Source organism: Columba livia, chromosome 5 (assembly GCF_036013475.1).
Source record: "Columba livia isolate bColLiv1 breed racing homer chromosome 5, bColLiv1.pat.W.v2, whole genome shotgun sequence".
Taxonomy (NCBI): Eukaryota; Metazoa; Chordata; class Aves; order Columbiformes; family Columbidae; genus Columba; species Columba livia.
The window spans coordinates 17,811,131-17,835,555 of record NC_088606.1 but is presented as its reverse complement, the minus strand read 5'-3'; the positions used below and the strand labels follow the sequence as shown (position 1 = coordinate 17,835,555).

Genomic DNA, 24,425 nt, shown 5'->3' with positions numbered 1-24,425 from the left:
AGCCAGTTACTTCCAAGGCATTCCAGCAGGACTACAGAGCTCATCCCAGCTTGGGTCAGATCTACTGGAAGGCCCAGCCATGTCCCAGATACCCAGGAAGCTGAGCAGTCTGTCCAGTCTCTGATGAAAAGCAGAAATTGTGCTCTTTTACCCTTTCACTTATGAACTGACCAGTCATATTCTGCAGAACTGTGCTCGAGTGAGAAAGACGAACTTCAGAGCTGCACATGGAGGCATGGCTGACTGCGGGGAAAACACATGCAAAGGCACTAGACTGAGGGAGGCTGCAGTTAATCATTTCCTTATTTCCCTGTTCAGGGGAAGAAAGAAACAAGGGCCAGAACCCCAGCCAGGAACTCCCAAGTTCTTATTCCCAGCTCTGACATGTTGACTCTCCCAGGCAAGTCACTTTTACTCTTCAGACTGAATTTCTCTTTCTTCTAAATTGGGCTCAGTCCATTTATCCACTTTTAGTGTTTTGTGCAGATGAATTGAAAAGTATTTGGAGTCCAAATATTTTTAAATGGGTTTATTGCTGCAACCACATTAGCAAAATGGTGATGAAAGGAACTCCACACCTACATAATCCTGTTATTGTCCAACTTTTCCCAGAGAGTTCACTGAAAAAAACACCTTCCTGACAAAACATGGACCAAGGGCTGACTCCTTAAAGGGACAAAGTTATCACCCATCGCCTTGAGGTGTCCTAGCCCAGGGTTCCAGCACAACAGATTCATATAACCTGTGCTCAGCTGCTGCCAAGTGCTGGAGGGACTTAAAGCCCTGAGGGTCCTACATGTTTGCTGCTGAGCCCACACAGGACAGACACACCTTTGCTGTTCCTAAACCCTTCTGGCATGCTGCTGACTACCTGCAGAGGACTAGATGTTCGGCATTTCAGAGAACATCTAATGCACATGCAAGGCCTCTGTGATTAGAAAATAACACCAATGTTGGGAAAGTCTGGTTGAAATCTCTGACTCCCTGAACTGGGGCAGGGATTTATCCCATCTTCTAGGTAAGACATCTGCTAGGCCATGGACTGTTGAAGCACATCTGGATCCTGGGTGTCTCACAGGCATGTCTCCTACTAAGGCATTCCCTTTGCAAACCACAGTGATGCCTAGTGATTGGTTGGGAAGTGAAAGAAGCTCATCCAGATAAATTTGGCCTGCTTTGACAAGTATTTTCTCACACAGACTTGTCAAGAAAAGGTTTTCTGCTCTAAATATGAGTGGTGGAAGGTCCCTTTTGCTGGTTTAACTCTGAGACATGAATGAGGCTCAAGTACTACCTTTTCTGTCACCATTTTGTACTGGCAAAGTTTATGTGGCATTGCATTGAGCTTAGCTGGTTGAGGCCCCCAACTAGCTCAGAAGCACATGAAAGGTGCAGGAGTTTAACTTAAAATCAGAAAATCCATTAGAAAGCAGAAAACTTACATTAGGCGTTGCAGCTCTAGATGTTAAATGCATGAGACTCTTTAGATATATGTCTTTGTTCTTTTCCCTATAATAAGGAGGTTTGCAGGGAAGAACAGCTTTGGAAACACTATACACATACTGCATATCACATGTCTTTTCTCTCAGAAACAGCATGTTAGATCTGTTTACTGTAAAGTAAAAGACAAGTATTTTCCAGTGTGTTTTTCTTTCCAAGAAATATTCACTGGATTCTCTAATTTTACCAGGCTCTGGGAACATTAAGCACAGAAATAAATTTTGCCTTCAATTAAAATAAAGCAATAAAATAAAAACAAAAACAAGAGAGGAAAAATTACAGTAACATAAGCACAGTTTCTTCTGCTATCTGCCGAACAGATTAGCAATAGCTGTACTAAGAAACCATATACAGTTTCTGAAGTGTAGCCAAAGCTCTACAGGGGAAACTGGGGAAGGTTTCAGGCAGAAGCGTTCAATTGTAAGAGCAAGAGGAATACATGCATTCAACAGACAACTGGAAAAGTGCTTTATATAAAGTATTTCTTCAATCACGGAAGAATGTTCTAGGACAGTCCCTGCTTTACTTGCTCTGATAAACCTTCCTGTTCAGCATTTAGGAGGTGTTTTCTTAATTTTTTCTGTTATCTTGGTGCTTTTTAATATTTAGCTTATTTCTTTAAACCCATGTACAGCCCTCCTCCACTGTGCTTTTCTGTGTGTTTGCTGTGTGCTTTAACTGGAAAGAAGATGATGCGAGTTGCAGCTCTCCTGCTGCTAACCATGGACCAAGGCAAAAAGCTTTTTAAAAAGCATGTACAAAACACAATACATTGGAAAAAGAAAACTTAATAGCATTGAAGAAACCAAAACAATAAATAACTAAAGACAGTTACCACTGCAGTTAACTCCATCAGCTTCCAGTTCGTAGCCAGGTTCACAGCGGCAGAGAAAAGAGCCGTAGGTATTGACACAGGTCTGAGTGCAAGGGTTTTCACTTGTACATTCATTCACATCTACAGGAAACCAACACCCAATACATCAGTTATTTCACCCCAAACTCTATTTTGAATTCGTTACTGTAAAGTATTTCAAAGAGATTAGCTGTACAGTCAAAATGATTTGTTCTGAAAAAGTATAACCAAGTCAGTATTATTTATTGGGATTCAAGCTGATGCCTGGAAATAGCATGCTGGAAACACAACAGTGCGTGGAAATGAAGCATTTTGGGAATGTCTTCAATCGCAAAAATAACATGGAAGATGGGATGAAATATTTATTACAAATGCTTCTGTCTTTATCCTGCAATTTTAAAACCTTTGAACTGATTTTGTCATAACAGACCTGAGACAAAATGCAGCAGGATGTACCTGGGGAAGATGATGCAATGATGAATTGTCCTTATGGAAACCTAGGGCTGTGAAAAAAACAGTTGTTTTTTTTTTTTCCTTTTAGGCAATCAGCAGCTTCTGGAAACACCTCACACAATTAGCACAGAGCATTTCTTGGAGGAAAACCCAGGGAGAGGTTTTATGAAGAGGTTGTGTTGACTTTGATTCAGGTAGCACATCACAGCAAAAGGTCTTCAGGACTTGAGTCTGGAGCTTGGGAGACAGATCTAATTTGCTGACCTGACAGAGGTTTTCTGTCTCAGGTGGGTCACACAGGCTTGGATTTTAAAAGTAACTTCAGAACCTAAACTCTCTGTAACATAAATGAATTGTGTAACTCTATATTTTAGAGGGCTTGGGCTTCTGTGCATATTTCTCCTGATACACTGGTCGTGTTGCACATGTACACCTCCAAGGTACTGGGAAGCTACAAAAATACCTCATGACAAACATATGAACATTTTCAAAAGCGATGTTGGGAAAGATACTTGTATTCTAAAAACAAAGCAAGTTTTAGGGGTGGGGGCCAAAAACTTCAGTCATGGTTTAACATACACGGTACCTTGGCATGATCTTCCGTCATCATTAAGGGTAAAGCCTGGGTTGCATGTGCAGGAGTAGGAACCGGGCACATTGGCACATAGCTGCTGGCAGTAGCCGTAGCGACATTCATCTATATCTACAGATGGGAAAGATGGAAGGTAAAGTGGTTTGTGTTTTCACATGCGGATACAAAGCAGCAAACACATTGGGTCAACAGTAGCAATAACAGCATGCTGGTTACAGCCAAACTTTCAGGTGTTCAGACCCAGAGTAATTGTTAAAATACATCTCTACCCAAAATAACGCCATAATGTGTTTTTATCCACAGCTGACATCTATCAGTATGTCCTATGAACTGATTGTCATTGTTGTGAACTTAATGCGATGTCATCAGGAATCCCAGAGTCAGTCCCTTGAGCAATTACTTCGAAGGACACCTGATAGCTGGCACAGCCCATCAACACAAGCACAGCCAACATTATTTTGTCACAATCCAGATAGAAACCTTTTTTACCTCCATATACACCAAAGCTACTCACTGGAAAAGCAAGAAGTATTTGTTACTAAATACATTTTTTTTTTTTTTAAGAGAGGATATTACTTTAAGATTTTTTTTCCAATAGGCACATTAGCATTTCATATGACCGTTTAATAAGTTATAGACTGTAAAATGTAAACAGTACATTTACTGCCAAAATAGCAGTTTGGGCCGAAATGCAGCTTTAGAAATACATGGAACTGACTGTTATAAGCACAAGAAAACCCTGTAAGGTACATATGCTGGTAAGTGCTAGAAGAATTTTGCTTCTTGACTAAGAACTGGAATGAAACACCAGGAGTAGCTGTCCTTTCCAAGGCTTAACATTTCCTTTGGTATTAACTGGCTTTTGATTTATGGAGATTATTTTAAAATGGCTACTCTCAAAGCTTTGAAGTTAAGATTGTGCAGTAGAAAACCAAGTGTATTATCTCCAGTCGGTTTGCCAGAAGGAGCAAGGCAGGAAGGGAAAGGTTTTGGTGAAATTACACACACTGTAGGTGCCAACACACGTGAAAATCAAAATAACAGTATCCTCCCTATGGTTCACACGTATACATATATATCTGCATGAATTCCAGCAGTTCATTATTTGTTAGCTAAATTGGCTGCTTCCTGGTTTAGTGTTAAATATAAAGAATGTGCTGGAGAGCTAAATTCTTGAACAACTTGAACATTTACATGATGTGGTAATATCACAAAAACAACAATCCTGTGAATCTGTTGTATAAGTAGCTACATCCTGCAATTCAACTTTATGTTGTTGGCCTCATTGAGGTAGTTTTGCCAAAGAAAGTCTCAGGAAACCATTCTGAAAATTTCAAAAGTTTTGAGACTACTGTCTGTATAAAATAACAAGGGCACTGACACTTTACCCTTACTAGCTTTTATAATATTTCCCACTGCATTCTAAATAGTAAGACAACCCAAAGGCCAGGGTCGGCTAAGGTGTGTACACCAGTAGTAGGCTTGGCCTAAATCCTGGAAAAAGTGACATAGGTTTTAAGTAAATTAATAACTCATTTAACTGACACAATGCATTACTTTAAACACATGCTTTGGCTTTTGCATGACTTTTGTCTCAAGAGCACAACATTTTGAGGATAAGGACTTTTACAGGGTTTCTTCTTGTGGGTGGGTCCTGTGGATACTGCTGTACCCACTCCTATGTAAAATTTACTGGGATAATTGCAATAAATATATAAAATAGATAATTACAATAAAGGTGTAGCTTTTTGTAACTGTGGTTTACTAACAGTTCACCATAAAAGCCTGTCTCTAAAACCCAATCCAGACCTCTGATTACATTAAATAGTTTTTTACTGCCAACAAAAAAATAACTTCTCTAAGGCCAGTAAAAAGTACGGAAAACTGGGGCTTTTTTGACAGTTAGGGAAAAATATAGTGACTCTAAATGCAATTTGCTCTTAGCTCTTTGCATTGCCTTGTAATAATTCACCCCACGATTACTTAAAGTGGGCAAAACTGGGATGTTATTGCCTATTTTAAATGGCATAAACAGATGCTTGAATCAGTTCAGCAGAGCAGCCACTTCAGTTCTCTGGTACATCCATCAAGCAGTAAATCACTTTAGATCCATGTCCAGATCCTGTGTGCTGCACACAACCCTTAAGTTCGGGCTGTAACTGAGGGAAGTAAATGGGTAACACAACAGGCGATGTAGAGCAGAATCCTCCTCCCTGCCCTCCCTATCCTCACCCCATCGTATACACCTGTACAGCCCCCAGCACAAGCTTTTTTTCCCTGAGAGAAGAGGAATTATCAGAGATTAAGGATCAAGGCAGGGGCGGAGACTTCCTGTCCCAGGGGATCTACTAGATGGTGACCCCCAAAGCAGCTATGTCTGTGCAGACCCCTCTTGGAGGAGGTTCAGGGCTGCCTGGCCAGGGGAACTGCACAGCAGCTGCGTGCAGTAGTCAGGAAAGCAGCTGTGAGTCAGTCCTTCACTGGAACTGGTACTTGGGAGGAGAGACTTGGAAAAGAACTGGAGAGGCTCCAGGGATGAATGGGCAGGGAAAGCCCGTTTTCCTTCCAGCTGAGGTGTTGTGACAGGACAGTCCAGCTCCACGGAGCTGGCAGGCAAATGGCTTGTGCCGAGGGGAAAAAAATAATAATGAGCAAACTTAAAAAAAAAAAAAAGCTGTATCCTATCTCCTAGGTCCTATCTGTGTACCTAAAATTAACATCTACTTCATCATCCCACGGGCATGTCAAGTGAGATGTCAAGTGAGGGGAATGGGCTGGAGGAGAGGGGAGCTGGAAGGTTTTCCCCTGCTGTTTGTTGAGGAGTGTTTTTTTCAGCATGGCTGAGCTAAAAGGAAAATAATAAAGTCAAAATAAAACTGCTTGGAAGCTACTGAAATGGCACCCAGTTCAGAGGTAATTTTTCTTTCACCTCCAAGCAAAAGGGTTGGTTGAATCTGTGGATTTACCGGCCTGTTTCTTGATATCAAATACTGATGCCTTCGAGTCCACAGTGTCACAGCATGGAAAAGACAGGTCTGTTTGGGAACAGATCTTTCTGTATACATGCTTTTGACTGATCTTATATGAAAGGGAATCCTTCAGACTGGGAATATGAAAAGCCCACGTGTTACACGGATAAATCATCATATGGCATTTACATCTACATTTTTGTTCCACGATGGAGCCTGTCTGCCAATTGTACTGTTGGCTCTCACAAAGGTGAAAGACAGTTTCCACGTAGCCGACGGTTTAACCATGTACTTGTCAAAGATGTTCAGTGACATTATTTCAGCTATTCACAGGTGCACATACACAGATGCTCAAATACCATATTGTGGGAGGTTTTTACCTAAACACTGGCCTTCTAAGAGCCAGTAGCCTTCAGTGCAGGAACAGGTATAGCCCCCTTCGGTATTTATGCAGATCTGGGTGGGGTTACACTGGTGAGAATCTGAAGCACATTCATCCACGTCTGCAACACAGAAATACAGCGAGAAAATATCAGAAATGGCAACAACAAAAGACTGTTCACACTGTAGAGGGATTTGCACTCACAATGTGTACATAGCTCCATGCGAGAAGCGACAGTGTGGTGGAGTAGAGAGAATGACCATAGCCTGAAGTAAAACTCATAATGAAATTGTCTGAGGGCAGTGAGAACTGAAGGTGCTCATCACATCACTCCCTTTTGCAGATGACCCAGTGTTTCTCAGAGATCCTCAAGAAAGGGATCACATTGCCTTGAGCTTTTTATTACTTGCACGTTTGCTTTGTCACTGAACAGGGATTTCCATGCTATAGGGCAGCATCCAGCCCTGGGGACAGCCTGCTGAAAGGGCTATATAACCCCGCCGCAGAGTAAGAGATGAACAGGAGTTTGAGACATGTACAAACATAACTCAGACATATAAAAAAAATTACTTCCTACCCCCACCAATGCAGATCATCTCACTGTAATTTTCCTGACAGAGGGTTCAACCAAAATCAACCTTTACCTGACCAAAAAAATGTATACTTCCCTGGAATCAATTTCCTGGCAATAAAAGTCTCTCTTTTCTTTTTTTTAAACCATCCTTATTGTTTTTAATGTATTTGATTTCTTTATTACAATCCCTTAGGGTGTTTTTGTCGTGGGATTTTATTTTATTTTTTGCAAAGGAGGTGAATAGCATTCCTACATTTATATAAGCCAGGATGCTGGAACATAACTGATTAAAAATAACTTTCAGAGTCAGAAGTTCAATTTGAATCCCTCCTTGCCCAATCTCTTCCTCAATGTTTCAGGCATCGGGTTTGCCTCTAGATGTCAGAAACTAAAATATCGGAAGATAAATGGTGTCATTTTTTTCAGCCAACTCAGATTTCTATGTTTTATTTACTGATACCTAATCTAGTTTTTATTCCAGCATACTGTGCACTGGCCTTCACCGAAGTACTAGGTCATTCAAGCAACGCTGCTCCCTTGGTCCCCCCTGATTCTTATTAACCCAGGCTTTGTTGGGTCATGACTGAAAGTATCTCACAAATGCAGCAAGCTGGAGCAGGCAGCAGAGGGCAGGAATTATGTCCCCGTGTCTGGCCCCGAGGCACCTGGCACAGCCGGTCAGCTGTAAAATGCCAGCAATTGTGGAATAACTGTTCCAATCTAGCACAGCAGCATATCTAACATGTTTGGATATATAAGTATATACATACAGATCATATATATGGAGAGAGTCTAGAGTTCTTATCTTGCCAACATCTGTACCAGGGCAATTTATGGTGAGTCAAAGCTGGTAAGATAACAAGAGTGGCACAATTAGAGGTAATTAATTAAGTCTGTCAGAAATCAGTTCCCACGTATTCATTGGCCAGAGGAAAGTTTGGCAAAATTGTGGAGGAAGTGGGAAAGGAGTAAGATAACAAGTCTAGACTATATAGGTACATAAATATGTTGTTCAGTTCATGCTTCCGTGATTGGGCTAAAAATTCTGGATCCTTCCTTCATACAGCATATTGCACATAATCAGTAGTACTTGAACACAGATTTTATCTAACCATAAATTTAATAAGGATGACATTAATGTTTCCTAAATGAAAAAGTTTTCTATTCGTCATGTTTGCTTATTGTTTTAGGAATGGGACCTTGAGATCTGGCCAATTCTGCTGTTTCTAGCCTACCCTGAGCTTAAAAAGGAGATTTTCATTTTCCACGCTCTCTGCTTCTAGTAATATTGCTAGTTGAAGCACAGTGGAGACAAAGTGAGGGTGAGGGTCTTACCACCGCATATAGTAGCAATGCTGTTCGAAGACTATAGATCCTTCACTCTGCTGTGGTGCATCTTTCTTGCAGGGGTACAACATGCATCCTTCACCAAAAGCAACAGGTGGCTACAGGGTTGGTTTTGTTCCCAAGTCATCTTTGTAGGAGTTGCATGAACAGCAGTACAATCACTTCAGAAAAGTAAGACATCAGTCCTCTTTGCTGTCTACCATGCTGATTTCTTTGCTTACCCTCGGTCTTCACCTTTTGTAGTGGTGTCGAAGACATATTTCCATTTGAAAGCAAAATTTTTTGCAGCAGATGCTACCTGTGGAGTTTCTGCTCTCTCTAGAATCTGGTCAGCCCAAATCCCTGCAGAATACTTTGACTCCCCGTATTTTATACTGAATAAGACTTCACTGACTTAATTAATGAAGTTTTATGCAACCAACAGGTATAAACAGCTTCACTGGTAGCTTTAAATCATTTTCCTTAGGCCTGAGTGCACACACTCAGTTCTATATTACATGTCTCTGGCTTTGTCTAAGATTGCTCCTTGCAATATAAACACCTCCATGTACCATTAAACTCTTGACAGGCCCATCCAATGCAATCGAATAAATTATTTTTGGCAAGCAGCCTTCTCAGTTCAAACAGGTAGTATAATCCCAACGTGTCTACCAGAGGCTTTTACATTACATGGGCTCACTAAGTGAAAGCTGATATTTGCACACTGAGAAAAATGTTGGTACAACAATTGGCTAACCATTAGGTCTATTCTGGAAGAATATCAGAGCTGAGAGACAGAGGGTGCCTTGCCCAGCCCATTTACACAGTGCAGCATACAGTGAGAACTTTTGTGATTGATAAAGTCAAAACTAGACATTTGACAGGGAAAGGGGGACAAACAACAACAATAAGAAGGAAAACAACTTATTTCTGCTGGGGAGAAAACTAACCATAAGAGATAACCTATAATGGATTTACTAGACTTAAGTGCCAGCATAGAAACTATATCAAAACACTCCTAGGGCACTTTTGATTGGGTGGAAAATTGCAAGTGGAAACAACCTGACAGCTATTCAATAATGTGTAAATCATTTCTTATTCTGGTTGCACAGCTTATTATTTCTGTCCCATTCAAACATAAATCTTCGGTGTGTTCATGCCCTGGAAATATAACTTCAAAGCTAATTTGTAAAATCTTTGCCTTTATAAGAGTTCCTGGGCCATACTAGAGTAAAACTGTGATACTAAATGTACATGATAACAAGTTGTCAATGGTTTTGTAGGTTCAAAGCAGATAAGAATAATTCATAGAATAAAAAATTGTAAAGACCACTAAATACAAGGATAGTGCATGTGGCTAAGAAGTCCCTGAGATGCAGTTCTCTGGAGCCTAGAAGAGTGCTTTTGACAAAGCATAACCTGTGTTGCTGTCTTCACCATGGAAAGAAATACTGCAATTAGTTGTCTGATCCCTGAAGTTTAATCAGCTGGAGAGCAGAAGAGTTACTGAAGTGAAGCAAGCTAGCAAGAAACCCTAGAAACCCCACTGTCCCCCATTCAGAGTGTTACTAGATTGTGATATTTGATGATTTTGGCATCAGTACAATGAAAGCATCAGATGGTGTCACCTGTCACTGATATCCAAGGATGGTTTTAATACCTTTCATTGCCAAGATCCTTAGGAAACATTACCTGTGTCCCAAGAGCAAGTCTAGGATTTAAGAGCTGAGAGCTAGCTTTACTGGATACGTCTTCTGTGATTTTGGCTAGATTACTCAGTATGTGGCTACAAGAAGAATTGTCAAGAGGTGAAGTAGGAAGCAAACATAAATTAGATCTGTCCTCCCTGAAAACAGATTAAGGTATGTGGTAGTTACTGGGCAGGACAAGGAACTGGCACAGCAGCAGTGACCCCACTGTAACTCATGTGCTCAGAATTTAGCCTGTGGGAACTTAGCCTTGCTCTTCAGCTTCCCATGTCCTGCATCCTATTTGAACAAAATTTTTATCATAGTCCAGTCTCCCTTTACTGTTTAGCATTTAAAGCTATTCAGGGTAGGGCGTATCCTCTTATATACAGAGCCAGTTCACAATTAATCCATTTTTATTTGAAGGCTTCCAATCATAATACAAATCAAACTGTACAATGAAACCCTTTGTGTCCTGCTTGGTGTAAATATCAGTGCTCTGGGATTTTAACTAGGAAATTCAAGACTAAGAATTTAAAGGACTGACCTGTGGCCACTCAACAAGACAGAAGCAAGAACAGGTCACAGATGTTTCTGACTTGTAGTCCTTCATGTAGCCCAATACAACCTGCCCCTATGTGAACACTTAAAGATATGACTTTACAGAAATTTTGTGCAGCCTAATGAGATCTGAAGTAAAAGATTAACAGTCATTCTGAAAGCATTTTGTTCTACTAGGAGACCTCAGGGGCATCAAAGGCTCTTTCAGCTAAACTCATTTCTTCTATACTACTCACAGCATTATTGTCTTACCCTAATGACCTGTTGAACCCCAAAGCTTCCAGTAGCTACTGAAACAGAGAGAGAACCATTGACACACTCAATGGCAAATTGAAAGAGTTATCTGCCTACCACACATTTTCTTACCCTTACAGATAGGACTGGGATAGTTACTGTGAAATTACATATGAAAACAAGAGGGTGCTAAAGAACATTGTAAGACCTAATAATTTTGAACAAGTCCAAATTTTCTCAAGTGACTAGTGACTCTGGGTGGCTCCTTAGAGGTTCCTGATTTTGAGAGAGCAGCTGTTCAGCACTTAAAACCACACTAGAGAACCTAGGCAGTACAGGGTGGATCTCTGTTCAAAACTTCCCTTGCCCAAGAGTGCTCAACCAACACTGGCCCTGGATGTCTCAGCTCTCGATTATGCTTCTCTGTGTTATCAAATTAACAGTCATTTATATTCTCCCATACATCCTCCCAGTTGTTGAGTTCACATTACTGCTCCCACAGCGGGTTCCAAGGGCAGAAGTTCAGGGACAAGTCCAGACTCAAATTAAAATTTGACCTGAAGTGGGAACAATTCACTTTGTTACTTCCCAGCTGAATACTGAGAGCGACCACATGGCCCATCCAGACTGCTGCTCTCTGCCTCTGAAGAAATACCACCTAGAATGAATACAGAGCCTCATGGCTCAAATACATGAATTTTGAAGGTCTTTGGTTTACTGACTGAATGGGAGAATAGGTGGGAGGCATCTCCATATACATTTCTCAGGAAGTCCTTGCTGCAAGAGCCTGAGCCCAAAGACTCCAAAATTAACCACATCTCTCTGTCTTAGCTCAGTGTGTCAGCCTTAAAAATTTATTGCTGTGGAGGTTTGGTCTTGCAGCCCTGGGGTGTGATGTTCCGTTTACTTGACATTTTGCAGAGGTGAGGTGGCTGGGGCAATGGGGTTTCATTTGGGGATTGAAAGGGTGGAGGAAGTGCTTTTTATATTTCTGGCTGCCTTTGTGGGATGTGATGTGCTGATGCTTTGTTTTTATTGGTACAGATTGTATTTTTAATGGATGGCAGGATGCCTAGTGACAGGATAGAAATAATTTACTATGTCAAAATAAATAAATGAACTAATTGTGTTTAGCATACAAATTACTGGCTTTGTGTTTTATTATCTGTAAAATCTAGCAGTAATCTTCATGGATTCTTTAGAATTCAGCCAGATCGTAGAACAATGAATGACATTTTTAATTCATTGCCCATAAGTTTAAAAAATGAAATAATTTAAAAGCTATGCATACCAAAAAACAGGGGAGCATATTAATATAGTCAGAAAGAAAATCTAGATGTCAAACTGCAGCACAACACCACATGTCACCAGGAAGGCTTATCAGAAGATGCAGTGCTCTTTTATACCAGCTCAGGACCACAAAGAATGCAGGACTGAGGCCACTCTCATTTCTATCAATAATACCGTAACAAATCACAGCATAGAAAGAAAAACAATACTCTAATCCATTGAATTAAGACCAGACATATTCGACACTGCTCAAATGAAAGAGGCTGAAACTAGGAGACCAGAAATCTCAAGGGAGAATCCTAAATGTGGAATCATGATGTGAGTGTCTACAGGATCCTGTGGATTTGGTTTTGGTCCAGTGTTTTCCACATTTGGGATAAAATTCAGAAGATTGCAACCTGGTGGAGCTAAAAATTAAGAAGTGTGCAAAACTCTTATATAAATAAAAGTAATTTGCTAGATATTGTGGGCACATTTGAAAGTGCATCTCAAGGCAGACAAACATGAGGTCATATATCAAGAGTAAAAAATGTTGGTTATGAAAATAACTCTGGGATTATGAAAGATAATCACTTGAACATGAACTTTTCTTGACACGGTGTTGCTGAAAGGATAAGCATAAACATGAGAACACTGAGTAGACACAGGAAATTGTTCTTACCACTGTATATTGCATTAGTAAAATAATTACTGAAATACGTCTGGTGTCAACACTTCAAAAAGTGATATTGCAAAGAGATCAGGAAATATCTGAAAACTAATTCCAAGTCATCAAAATTTGTCTCACAGCAAGACAATGCTCTGTTTAATAATCTATTTAAGAAAAGGTTCAAGGTATACTTGCTGTGATCTATAAACACCTCCATGGAAATGAAGTTTTTAGCTGGAGATGGTCACTGAAACTAAAAAAAGACAATGGGATGAAATTCAGTGTTTACAAGACAAATTCAAAATAAAAATAAGCCACAAACTTTAGTAGTACTACTAATTAATCATCATTTAAACATTAAAAGACAACAAAGGAGGTGGCAGATGCTCATTTACTTTTAGGACCTAATACCTGACCAGTATTTCTTCTTTGAAATATGTTGTAGCAAAAAGCTCTGCACTTGAAACACCAGGTAAGGTTCTATGGCCCATGTCACAAGAAAGACATATTATATGGTCAAAGTGTTGTCTTACAGTCTTCACTGAATTATTTAACATCATTCAAAATTTAGCAATTTTTATATATATATCCATACCCATTACACCTGAGATTTGCTGCTTGCCTTACATCTTTTTTCATTTCCTAGGCCATTAGGACATCTATCCTGGCCAGTGAAACTACTGAAAATGGGGGTGGGAATTTGTGAGGTTCTTCCAAGTGATTTCTCCTTTGCAAAGCTTTAAATGTACACATGTGCAATTTTTCATTTTTTGTTTGTACTTTTATCAATAAATTTGATTCTTAGTGAGAGATATTGTACCTCTAATGTTTGTAGTAATTACAGAAAAAAATACAGAAAACTTAGAAAATGTTGATAAAATTCTTATGCTACAAGATGTTGAGTCATCAGCCTAAAGATGCTGGGCATGCCAACCACCTTACTTTCAGGACACAAAGAATGACTGCATTTTTATCAAGCATGAAGCAAGATAAAGAGGAAGAATCCAAGTTATTATCACAGACCATCTGCTGAATCAAAGAGCTCAGAGAGGACTAAACTGCAGGTTAGGGAGAGCGAACATGCAGGAAGCAGGGGATTGTTTGGCAAGCCAAGTGACTTTAAGAGGTAGAAAGCCAGGGGAGAAAGCAGACAAGAGAAGAAGGAACAGAGGTGCTTAGGAACTGGAAGGAAGCACCTGTCCACTGGAAGATGAGGTTCAAAAACTGTAAGCAAAGACACTGTTTGCCTTTCTTCTGCTCAGAAAAACAGGACTTCGTGTCTAAGCAGGACTTTATACATTAAAGAATACAGAAAGAAACAAAGTCCTTAAGGTCAGCTCATCAGTTCAGAGACAATATCAGAGTCCTTCAAGAAAAGACTTTTTTGAGAAAAAGGTATTTTTAAAAGAAAATAAAGTAAGTATATTGATGAATTTCATTTATCAGCATCTGGATACATACCACTCAACAGAGTAAATGCATGTGGAAAGCTTATAAAAGCAGCTCCATCCCAAGGAGATATTTGCACCTAACACTGCAGGAACAAGGGAGACTACTGCCTTCTTAAGTCCATCCACTGCTGTTGAAAGTGGTGGGATTCGTGACTACGTTTATCCCTCCACAGGCATGGTCCATGCTCAGGTGCCGTGACCATTCCACTCCATCCATGACAGCTCCTTCCCTGCTCCCACGCAAGGTGATAATGCCCCTAGCAGAGAGCTATCATGGAAGGATGTGGACTTATCTTCTCTGAGCTAGAACCACATTCTTGGAGACTTTGGCTATTAGAAGAGAAACTTTGCTTGGACTCTGTATTCAAGAGGGAAGCCAATGTGGACAGCAGATTTCCAAGACGATATGCTTTTGGCAATGTGTGCTGTTTCACAGATGGACTGTTACATTTTGTTCTATTTGGAACATATTTAGCATGCATGACTTCCTTTCTTAAGTAATGAATTCTGATAATCGTGCTACAAATTTCTGTGGGTCACAGTAGTAGCTGTGTCTGTGTTTCCTTCTTTTGACCAACCATTGACAAAAGTGGGAATGTTTTTGCCATCATGATTGTCTGAGAGCCATTAGCACCATGGGATTCAATGCAGTAAGGCTGAAGATTGATTTGACAGTTGGGAGAGCACAGGTCTTGCAGAGTGAAAAAAAAGTTTTCCATTAAAAGCCTTCTTCTCCCTTCTACTAGGAAGTGAGGGTGATTTTGGGGCCCTACTTCTTTATTTTATTCTATCTGTATTCTAGTCCCACTGTTGTACCAACACAACCCCATAATCTCACCCCACTCTTGAGATACAAAGTTCTTGCAGAGAGGTTCAAGGCTGGGAGCTCATTCCAGAACCTCTGTCTGCTCAAACACTGAAGCTCGTTTAGTCATTTATAACCCTCAGGGCTCCTTTTTAAAATAATACAAAGACTGGATGTCTATTTTTTATAGGAATAATTGCAGGCCAGGACTAAACATCCGAGCTCAGTAACATGGGTGTTGGTTCCAAGATTATTTGGAACAGAGCACTTTCCCCAAACTTCTCCTCCACTCCTTATTTGGACACAGAGAAATAATTTCCTCAGTAGTAGATTTTTACTCTGTGAAATCACATGTTTTCTCAAAACTTTTTTTTTTCTCAAGATAATTACATTTGATAAGAAAAGGGGAGAAATAACAATGCCACATTCCTAACCTGCAGACTGAAGCCAAATTCAAACTGCTGCTGTGTGGGGTCAGTGTTTTTTTCCAAGGATGACTGACCTTGCTGAGCTTGGACACAATCCAAGATCAACTCCCTAAACACCTGTTTAATTGCATATTTCAGTGTCTGAGGACTGGCCGTTGGTTGCCGAATCCATTTTCTATCTGCATCCCATAGGCATTATGTTATTGGTTGATTGCTAAACAAGAATTAAAGTGTTTTTTCACATAGATGGTCAGCCTGGAAGGGGAGACTGAGTAGTGTGAAGCATGAATCTGTAGCACTGCTCCTTCTGCCTGGTATGAAAATTGCTCAACATGTGTCACAGGTTCTAGATATCCTGCCAGCTATCTGAGCCTTTCCTTAGCTAGCACACTTCTAACGTTACTCAAAGATGATAAACAACAGCTAAACTGTGAAAGGACTTTCCTCTCCGAGCACAGTTCTAGTCCTGCTTTTGTGATTGAGATTTATAGGACAGCCATGCAGATAAGTGCATAGCAAAGGGTCAAAAGTGGCAGCAGCTCTTTCACCTTCAGATCAGAACAGACCTGTGAATGGTTCGTACACTTGCACCATCACAGTTCCTCACTCCTACCAGTTCCCAGGGCTCCCTGTTGGTACAAGATTACACCTGGTTGTGTGGACTGTTCCTGTTGCCCCATGAGAGCTTTTGCACAAATGCACAGTCTGCATGTTAATTCTGGAATCAGAAATGAGACAAACTACTGATTTCAGTCAAAGGCTTTGCTTAAACATGGAAACTCCATGGCCTGAAGCACAGCCGTACTGTCTGGCTTCGTGATTTCCTGTTGTGGGTTATGCACAACTTATAAAATCCATGGTCAGTGCACGTGATTTGGAAATCTCAGTTATTTCCCCACTGCGTTTATGCTGTTCCAAGTAGCTGTGGTACAGCAGAACAAAGGTGACTCAAGTATCCTGCTGGAGGTGGGTAGAGATGTGTCAGTATCCCACTGATGACACTGAACCTGTTGAATTATCATAGAAGGTACCAAGCAGGTGCTGCTCAACGTGGTTTCATCTTGATCAGCAGGAAACATGTTTTTCAGCTGAATAAATGGAGCGTTACTGTTGTACTACCCCTTTCTCAAAATGAGCTATTTTGTGTGATCATATACTACACTGAGATCTGCTGGTAGGGTGGTGAGAGGAGCCAGTGGGCACTTACTGAGAATACTCCCAGCTGCTGGGAGGTTCTAAGCAAGTGACACTATTGCAATGGAAACAAAGAAGATGTGTAATCAGAGCCAGGAAATGCACACTAAGAAATTAAAACATACTTCTAGCAAAAGGGTCTTAGAGTCCTCCCTTTGCTGCATGATATGACACAGTCTCATGCAAAAACCTCTAGAGAAGGCTTATAAAATTTCACAGAAGTAGAGCCATTAACAATGAAAAAGTGGATTTTCTATGGCTGAATTGTAGATTTTCTCTGCAATTCTATGGGTATTTTAAAAAGACCCTGTAAGAATAAATGTATTAAAAATATAGGAGTTTAAAGCACTATTAATAAAGCTTTTAAACAGGTCTGTGAAATCCTATTGGCTTCTCCTCCAATGAATTCTTTCAAAGACTTTTCTGTTAGGGTACAGAGCATGAGAGAACTAACAGAAAAGAACTGCTATTCCCACTTTCTCTCCCCTGAGAGCTTTGAGAAATCACTAGCACAAATAGTCCAGCCAGCTGGTTTAGCCAATTGGTGGTCAGTTTACATTTCCTCTAATAAGTGAACTTCTTGACCGTACATTTTAACTGAGTCATTAAGAGCTCCTTTTCCAAGTGTTTTGGCAGGCTGAAGAGGTCTGAGACTGTGAATAGACCACAATAACTAGTAAAGAAAAGAACAGCCCTACTTTTAATACAGCAGAAGAAATTGATCCAAATGGATCCAGAACTTAAAGCCGCAATAAAAACAAAGGGATGCAAATATTCATCTGCAGGATATAACAGAAACTTCTATTGGAAGGGTTGCTTCTTCCATTAAAATGCAGCCACTTCTGACATGCGATATGACAAAAGCTTTAATCATTGCTCAAACATGTTGCGCAAGCAGCTGTAGGAGTGAAGTATTGGACACCTGAAAATACAGGAGAGATTGTAGGTGTGCAATATGTAAATACCCCAAGACAGAATTCAGTATGGATGCTCTAGTCACTCCAATGGGATATCATCATATCTTTAATATATATGAAGAAAGAGGACCACATGCATGTGTGTAAACAAGGAACCTCTATTATAGGGAACTGGAATAGTAACATGAAATTAATCACTAACTAATCACTCACAAAGCTTCAGCAATCATCACCAGTGTCTCATTCAAGAATGGGCTGGATTCAGAGCTGCTTGGCTTGAGCATACGATGAGGCTCTAGCCAGAGGTAGCACATCTGTAGGTTGCTTCATGTCACTCAGACTGTGTGAGTCCAGCACACATACAATGGAGACCACAGTGCTTTGTCTTCCTCCATCAACCTAAGACCTTATTCGCTGAACCTAGCTAATTAATAAAAACCAGGGAAAAGAGCCTGGCCACACCAATGGCGCTTGCAAAACTTCTGTCTGGACAGCGAGGCAGTCTTAAGTTTGCCTGAGAGGCTCTGTAGACCTGGCCAGCTATACATGATCACGCATATCGCTTGTCTACCCTGGTGCAGCCACAAGCTTTGCAGGTAGTGGGAGTTAAAAGTCCTTCCTGGGAAGGCAGAGCTTCAGATCTCTGCCCATGGCAGCAACCCTTGCCCGCTGCTTTAGGAGCTGTTGTGATTGACTATGAAGAGAGTGTTATGCTTGGAACTAATGGTATTGGGGAGCTTATCTGGGGAGAAAGTTCTTTTCCATGTTTCATCTCAGTTTCAGATTTGTCCATAAGTCAACATGCTTCATAACAATCTCAAAAGGGCCACAAAGCTAAGGTAATTCTTGTATAAATGTTAGGGACTTTTGAGCTCTTTTGTAAGCTAAGTATGGGTAGTGGACAAAAGCCAGTGGAGAAGAAAAATCCTTGAGAATTATTCTCTGCAAATACTGGCTTCCAGTCTCAGACAGCTGTGTCCTCATTACTGTTAACAGTGAAGAGCTATGCATGTTGGGCAACATTCCCCTTTGAGTGTATACATAGCAAGCCATCTATTTATTTATTTCTGTGGTGGTGATCATTGGAAAATGCCTATAATCCCAGCTCAAATAACTGGCTTTAACTCAGATTTGGCATTCACTGTTTTATAATGATTGAGCCATATTTGCTTGCAATGTTCCAAAAATTGCCGCCAGCCAACTGGGTTGCAAACCTTTCTGAATAAATGAAAACTGTGTGGAAATGGGAGGTTTCCTTCGTTCCAATTAGTGTGTGATGTGGATGTCTACTGGCAATTCTCTTGCTCTCATTACTCTCAGTTCATGCCTCCCTGGAAAAAGAGGTGTTTTGTCTTAAAGGGCTTTCCCCTTTTCTCTCTCTTTCCTCCCTTCTCTCTCTCTTTCCCCCTTTCTCTGTTTTGAACTCATTCAGTTACCTTTAATGCATAAATTAAGGCAGAAACTTCCAAGATTTGTGAAATCCTGAGATAAGAAGCCCTCAAAGCAGATGTGCTGAGCCTTTAGAGGCAAAGAGTTGAGTTTTGTTTACTCCCAAGAAATGCCAGTTTTTAGCAGGATGACAACAGGTTCTGGGTGGTTGTGAAACCCCCAGGCAGGACAAGATGTGAGGCTGAAGCTGCAGCAAAGATATATCTAATAAAAGTTAGCTAACACTTTCAGGAGCCCTGGCCCCACCTGTCCACCAATGAATCAACCAAGATAATGGCAAATCTTCCTCTGTACTGATCCTGGTGTAAAACAGACATGTTGATCTGGATGGTCTTGACTGAATTTGCGCTCCCTAAAATTCAAGATTCACTTCACTGAAAAGACGATAATAAAATCCTTCACTTCTGATTATTGCTTCTGCTTCAATATGTCAGCTTCCATCCAAAGATCTTACATCAAATGGATGCGTACATCAAATTGATGCTTACATCAAATCGATGCTAAATCTCAAAGTCTATGTGACAAAGAGAATATAATTTCCATTTTATTGGAGTCTTAGATAAATTAAAGGCTAGAACCAGTATCAGACACAAGTTCCTGCACTTCAGGCGGTGTCAGAACCATTGCACGATGCACTTTGGAGTTGACCTCTGGAAGTCATCTGGTCCAAGCCTCCACTCAAAGCATGAACAGTTCAGTCAGCTTGCTCAGGGCCTTCTCCAGCTGAGTTTTGAATTTCTCCAAGGATGCAACCTTTAGCCACAAAGTTTATGAGCCGCTGTTCCAGTGTTTGACCACCTTCACAGTGATAATGCTTCTCCCTATATCTAATAAGAATCTCCTGCATTGCAACTTTTGCCCATTCCTGTCCATGTGCACCTCTGAGATGAAGCTGCCTTCATCTTCTCTACACACACATTAGGTAACTGAAGACAGCGAACAATATGATCCTCTCATCAGCCTCATCTTCAGGCAGAGCAAACACACTTGTCTCAGCCTCTCCTTCTGTGTTTTGTGCTCCCACGCCTTAACCACCATGGTGGTGCTTTGCTGAGTGCCCTTTATTGTGCATATGTCTTTCTTGCACCAGGGATCCAGTATGGTTGGAAGAATGGGATGCCTGTGAAGGCAACAGGATTCCATGGCACGCTGAACTTTGTCCTGGAGGTAGCTAAGAGAAAATATTTTGAATGCTTGTATATACAAGTTAGTTGTAAACCTCATTATCAGTGTGGTTCATCACAGTGGCAATGCTTTGTGAATCTCTGCTTAATTTACTATGAACTGTTGAAGTGGGAGAACTATTTAATTGGATACTGTACAAACACAGCTACAACCAGGCCTACCCTACTCACACATACAAATCTGGACAATTTTGTCCCCAAAGCTTCAAGGTAAGTCTACCTTCTTTGCACCAGAGTTCAGAAATTGCCAAGTAGTGCTAAAGGCTGTGGCCATTCATATGACCAATTTTGCAGGCAGTCCCACCAACTGTTACAGTACCCACAAAAGCTCAGAAAGACACATGTTCACATTGAGCATTCCCAAGCCAAATAGTTCGATTCCAAGTACTCTGGCCTGAAAAAACCCATGTTCTGTTTAGGTAATTAAAAATAAATAAATAATAAATAAACAAAAAAGGCAATGTTCTCAACCAGCAGGAACATTTAATATTTGTGGTTATTCCTGGAGCAGACTCCTGCTCTTACTCTCCAGAAGGCACATCCCAGTGAATTTTCCGTCATGTGGTCCTGCTCTAGTGAAAAGTTAAATTACATTTTTTCCTTTATCATACTACTTTCCTTTATTAGCTCCTTATTACCACAAAGTCTCCAGCCATACTCAGTCATGCAATAGAACAGGCACATGTTAGAAGGCACAATCTCTAGCACAGAAGCATGCCTAGCAAATCCTTCGTGTGATTAGCATTATGCCATTTGTAGTCATTCTAGTCATCTCCAATCAAATGCTGCAGACAGTGCTTAATTCAGCATTTTATGTCCTTCCGCAGGTCAGATGGAATGAACCACGGATGGATCATGTATTCCTGAAATGGTTTCATATCCAAGGCTTCTAGATGTCAGCTTGAAATTTGCGGGGTGCAGAGTGTGATGGTATTTTGCATCTTGTGACAATATACATCCCTTATCAGCATCAGAATGTATATGACCTTCTGGGCCATTAATGGATATACTGCAAATTGTTATCTGCTAATGATATTTAGAGTTATTCTCCAGTCCAGGTAGGATACACCTATGCCATAGGCCTCTGGGCTCAAATCTACAGTCAAGTTTTCAATATTGTCTCAGGAATATAGGTCTAGTTAAACCTCTTGAAAATGTCAGTGATCCAAATTGTCATGTTGTAAACAAACAGACAAACAAACACAACAACAAATCACTGATTTCACTGAGAATTTTGTCCCAAAACGCAATGTACTACCTGAATAACAGTTTTACAAAACCGTATCTTCAAATAACACTGATTTAGTGAAGAACTCCTAAAGCTGGTATGCTACAGTTTTTTGGGATGACCGCATTAAGCCAACTGATTGCTGTCAACGCGCAGTTCTGGGCTATTCCGTCACAAAATCAGCCTTGCTTTTAATTAAAATAATTCCAATCTGCTTCTGAATTAAAGCTTCAGATGCAGTGCTTAGTGATTTGCTGGCAACAAGTGTTGTGTATATTGCTGCAGTATGCCTTTGAAATTTGTGAGCATGATCCAAGGCTGCTCCAGCCTATGCCTGGTTTGGATTTCACAGCGTGGTTCCGAGAGCAGGGAATTAGCAGCGTGCTGCAGCTTTGGGACCACATCTCCTCTCCTGGCCTGGCTCCTGTGCCAGCAGTAAGAAGTGCCAGTCGGGCAAACTGAGTCTGCACTGCTCCAAGATCCCTCCTCCAGAAAGGGGCTGTTGGGCTGCCCGTGTAAGCTGTATCTCAGCTTTGCGTTGCTCCACCATAGTGACAATAACTGCTATTTAATGGCTGGAGGCTCCTCCCCATGCTATGACGTTTTCTCTGCAGTGTTAGGTGATGCAAACAGTTTTATTTTGTGCTGCACACTGGAAGCTGAAAATGTTTAAAAGGCCTCAGAAGTACAGCAACTTAAAGACACCTGATAACATCTATCCCACCCTCAAATTAGGCAAGACTCTTTCTTGCTAACAACTGTTCCAGGCAGTTTTTAAATGCTTCTGCTGATACATTTTGCACTATTCCTCCACTACAACACACCCAGTGTATTCTTGTATAACCTAATACACTGCACTGTCATGAAGGGCTTTACTATGTTCAGTCTAATAGTAATTTTCCTTAAATTCAGCAAATTACACCTTATTCAGGAATAATCATTCTTCTGTACCACCCACCATACACAACTTCTGCTTCCCTCACTTTTACAGTTCCAACTGCTGTCATCTTACCCTAAGGTTTACAATATACTTAATTCTTTTAATCAAAGCCAGGCTCAATAATGCTCCCAATTTACTGTTGCTCTATACTGAGATTTCTGTAAACTTATCTACATTTGCCTGGCAGTAAAGTACTTACACTTAATGTGAGTAGGTTGGATCTATTCTCAGCAGAACATATTGCAGGACTATTCCCTCTCTGTTCTGGAATAAGAAGTCTTAGCAACAGTGCCAGAAACTGCCCCATGCTACACTGCTCTTGACATCACTGCCTTCTACTGTTCATCTTCCATTAGATGGCCATGTGTTAGGTTATCTTTTCATCTACTGTTGGGTTTCCAGTCCCTTAATTTCCTGACCACAACTGTAGCTTTTCTAAACTTTTGTGTATTACTGTTTGTGCAATCTTCCCAACCTACAGGTATGTTTGGCTTGTACCACAAAACCAGTTAATGTCTTTGACTCAAGCAGCAGTTTACTGGCTCACCAGCTAATGCTTCATTTACTCAGGGGGATGGCTGGAAAACAAGAATTTTACTTCACACACACACAAAATAATAATAATTATATATATATATATATATATATATATATATATGAACAAAGCAGACATTAAAATTATTTCTTTTCGTGGAAAAATAAACCCAAATTAAACAACACAGATAGTGTCAGACCAAGCAGTAGATCGTGGGTTCATTCAGACTCTGGAAGAAGGTCAGTGGGACCAAGGGACCTACCCAAGCTTTGAGAACCCGGGCCTTCATTGCAACTGTCCTGTCACCTACAATACTGCCCTGTCATCTAGACTGTCCTTCTCTTTACACTGCAGCAAAGCCTTATACCACAGGGCACCTGCAATCATAGTTATGGTTGAAAAGAACTAAGAGCCAAGAGGGTTTTGCTGGTATTAAAACTGAAGGTGGACTTCAGCACATCTTGTCATCCCCAATGGGCAGCATGTCCCAGCCAAGAGGCAGAATGCTGAAACTACTCCCTTGAACTGGGCTGGTGATGTGTAACTCCCATTCATTTTTTTTTGTAATTTTCTTTTCCTTGAAAAATTTGCTCATCTCATTGAAGTACTAAAATGAGAAGGCAGCCAATTTGCAGATGAAGGGGTCAGAGCATGTTAAACTCTACACAACATCAGGCAACTCTTCTGTTTCTGCGTGGCAGCTCTGCCATGGGTCTGGTGTCTTAGGGACAAGACAAAGGAGCAATGCCAGAACACTACCTCTGCCTATAGAGTCTGGCAAAACATACACTCCATCTGGCTGATTTATATTGGCAAAGGAGCCAATGCATATTTTCTATATATTTTGGCTTAACATCTTGATTGTGACATATAACCATGGCCAATTTCAGGCTGGAACCAAGAAAAAAGAAACAAAGCTGACCCAAAAAATATAAGGGAGAGGCCAAGAAAAATGGTGACTTTGAAGTCATTGAGAATACTGTCATCTCTAGGCACTCTGGGTGCTGCAAATATATGCAAAAATTGACAGGGGCCTGAGCAGAGTGCTGGTGCTATGAAGGTCACTGAAAATAAATAAGCATTCCAGGTATGGAGAGACACTATCACATATTGGGCTCTGCACATGATGCCACAGGGAGGTAGAGAAGTCATCACTCATGCAGTCAAAGTCCATGAGGGTCCAGGGAAAACTAGGCATGGACTGTCATCCGCAGTCACAACAG

At 40.7% G+C, this 24,425-nt stretch overlaps 1 protein-coding gene across 1 annotated transcript in view; it reads right to left on the bottom strand.

Annotated features, from left to right (window-relative positions):
- Window positions 1-24,425, bottom strand: part of FBLN5 (fibulin 5) — a 47,589-nt gene that overhangs the window by 6,971 nt on the left and 16,193 nt on the right. Inside the window, exons 5-7 of the mRNA XM_005506145.3 lie at window positions 6,748-6,870; window positions 3,393-3,509; window positions 2,336-2,455 (exon numbers count right to left, since the gene is read on the bottom strand). Of these exons, the coding sequence (XP_005506202.1) occupies window positions 2,336-2,455; window positions 3,393-3,509; window positions 6,748-6,870 (360 nt within the window). The remainder of the gene's footprint in view (window positions 1-2,335; window positions 2,456-3,392; window positions 3,510-6,747; window positions 6,871-24,425) is intronic.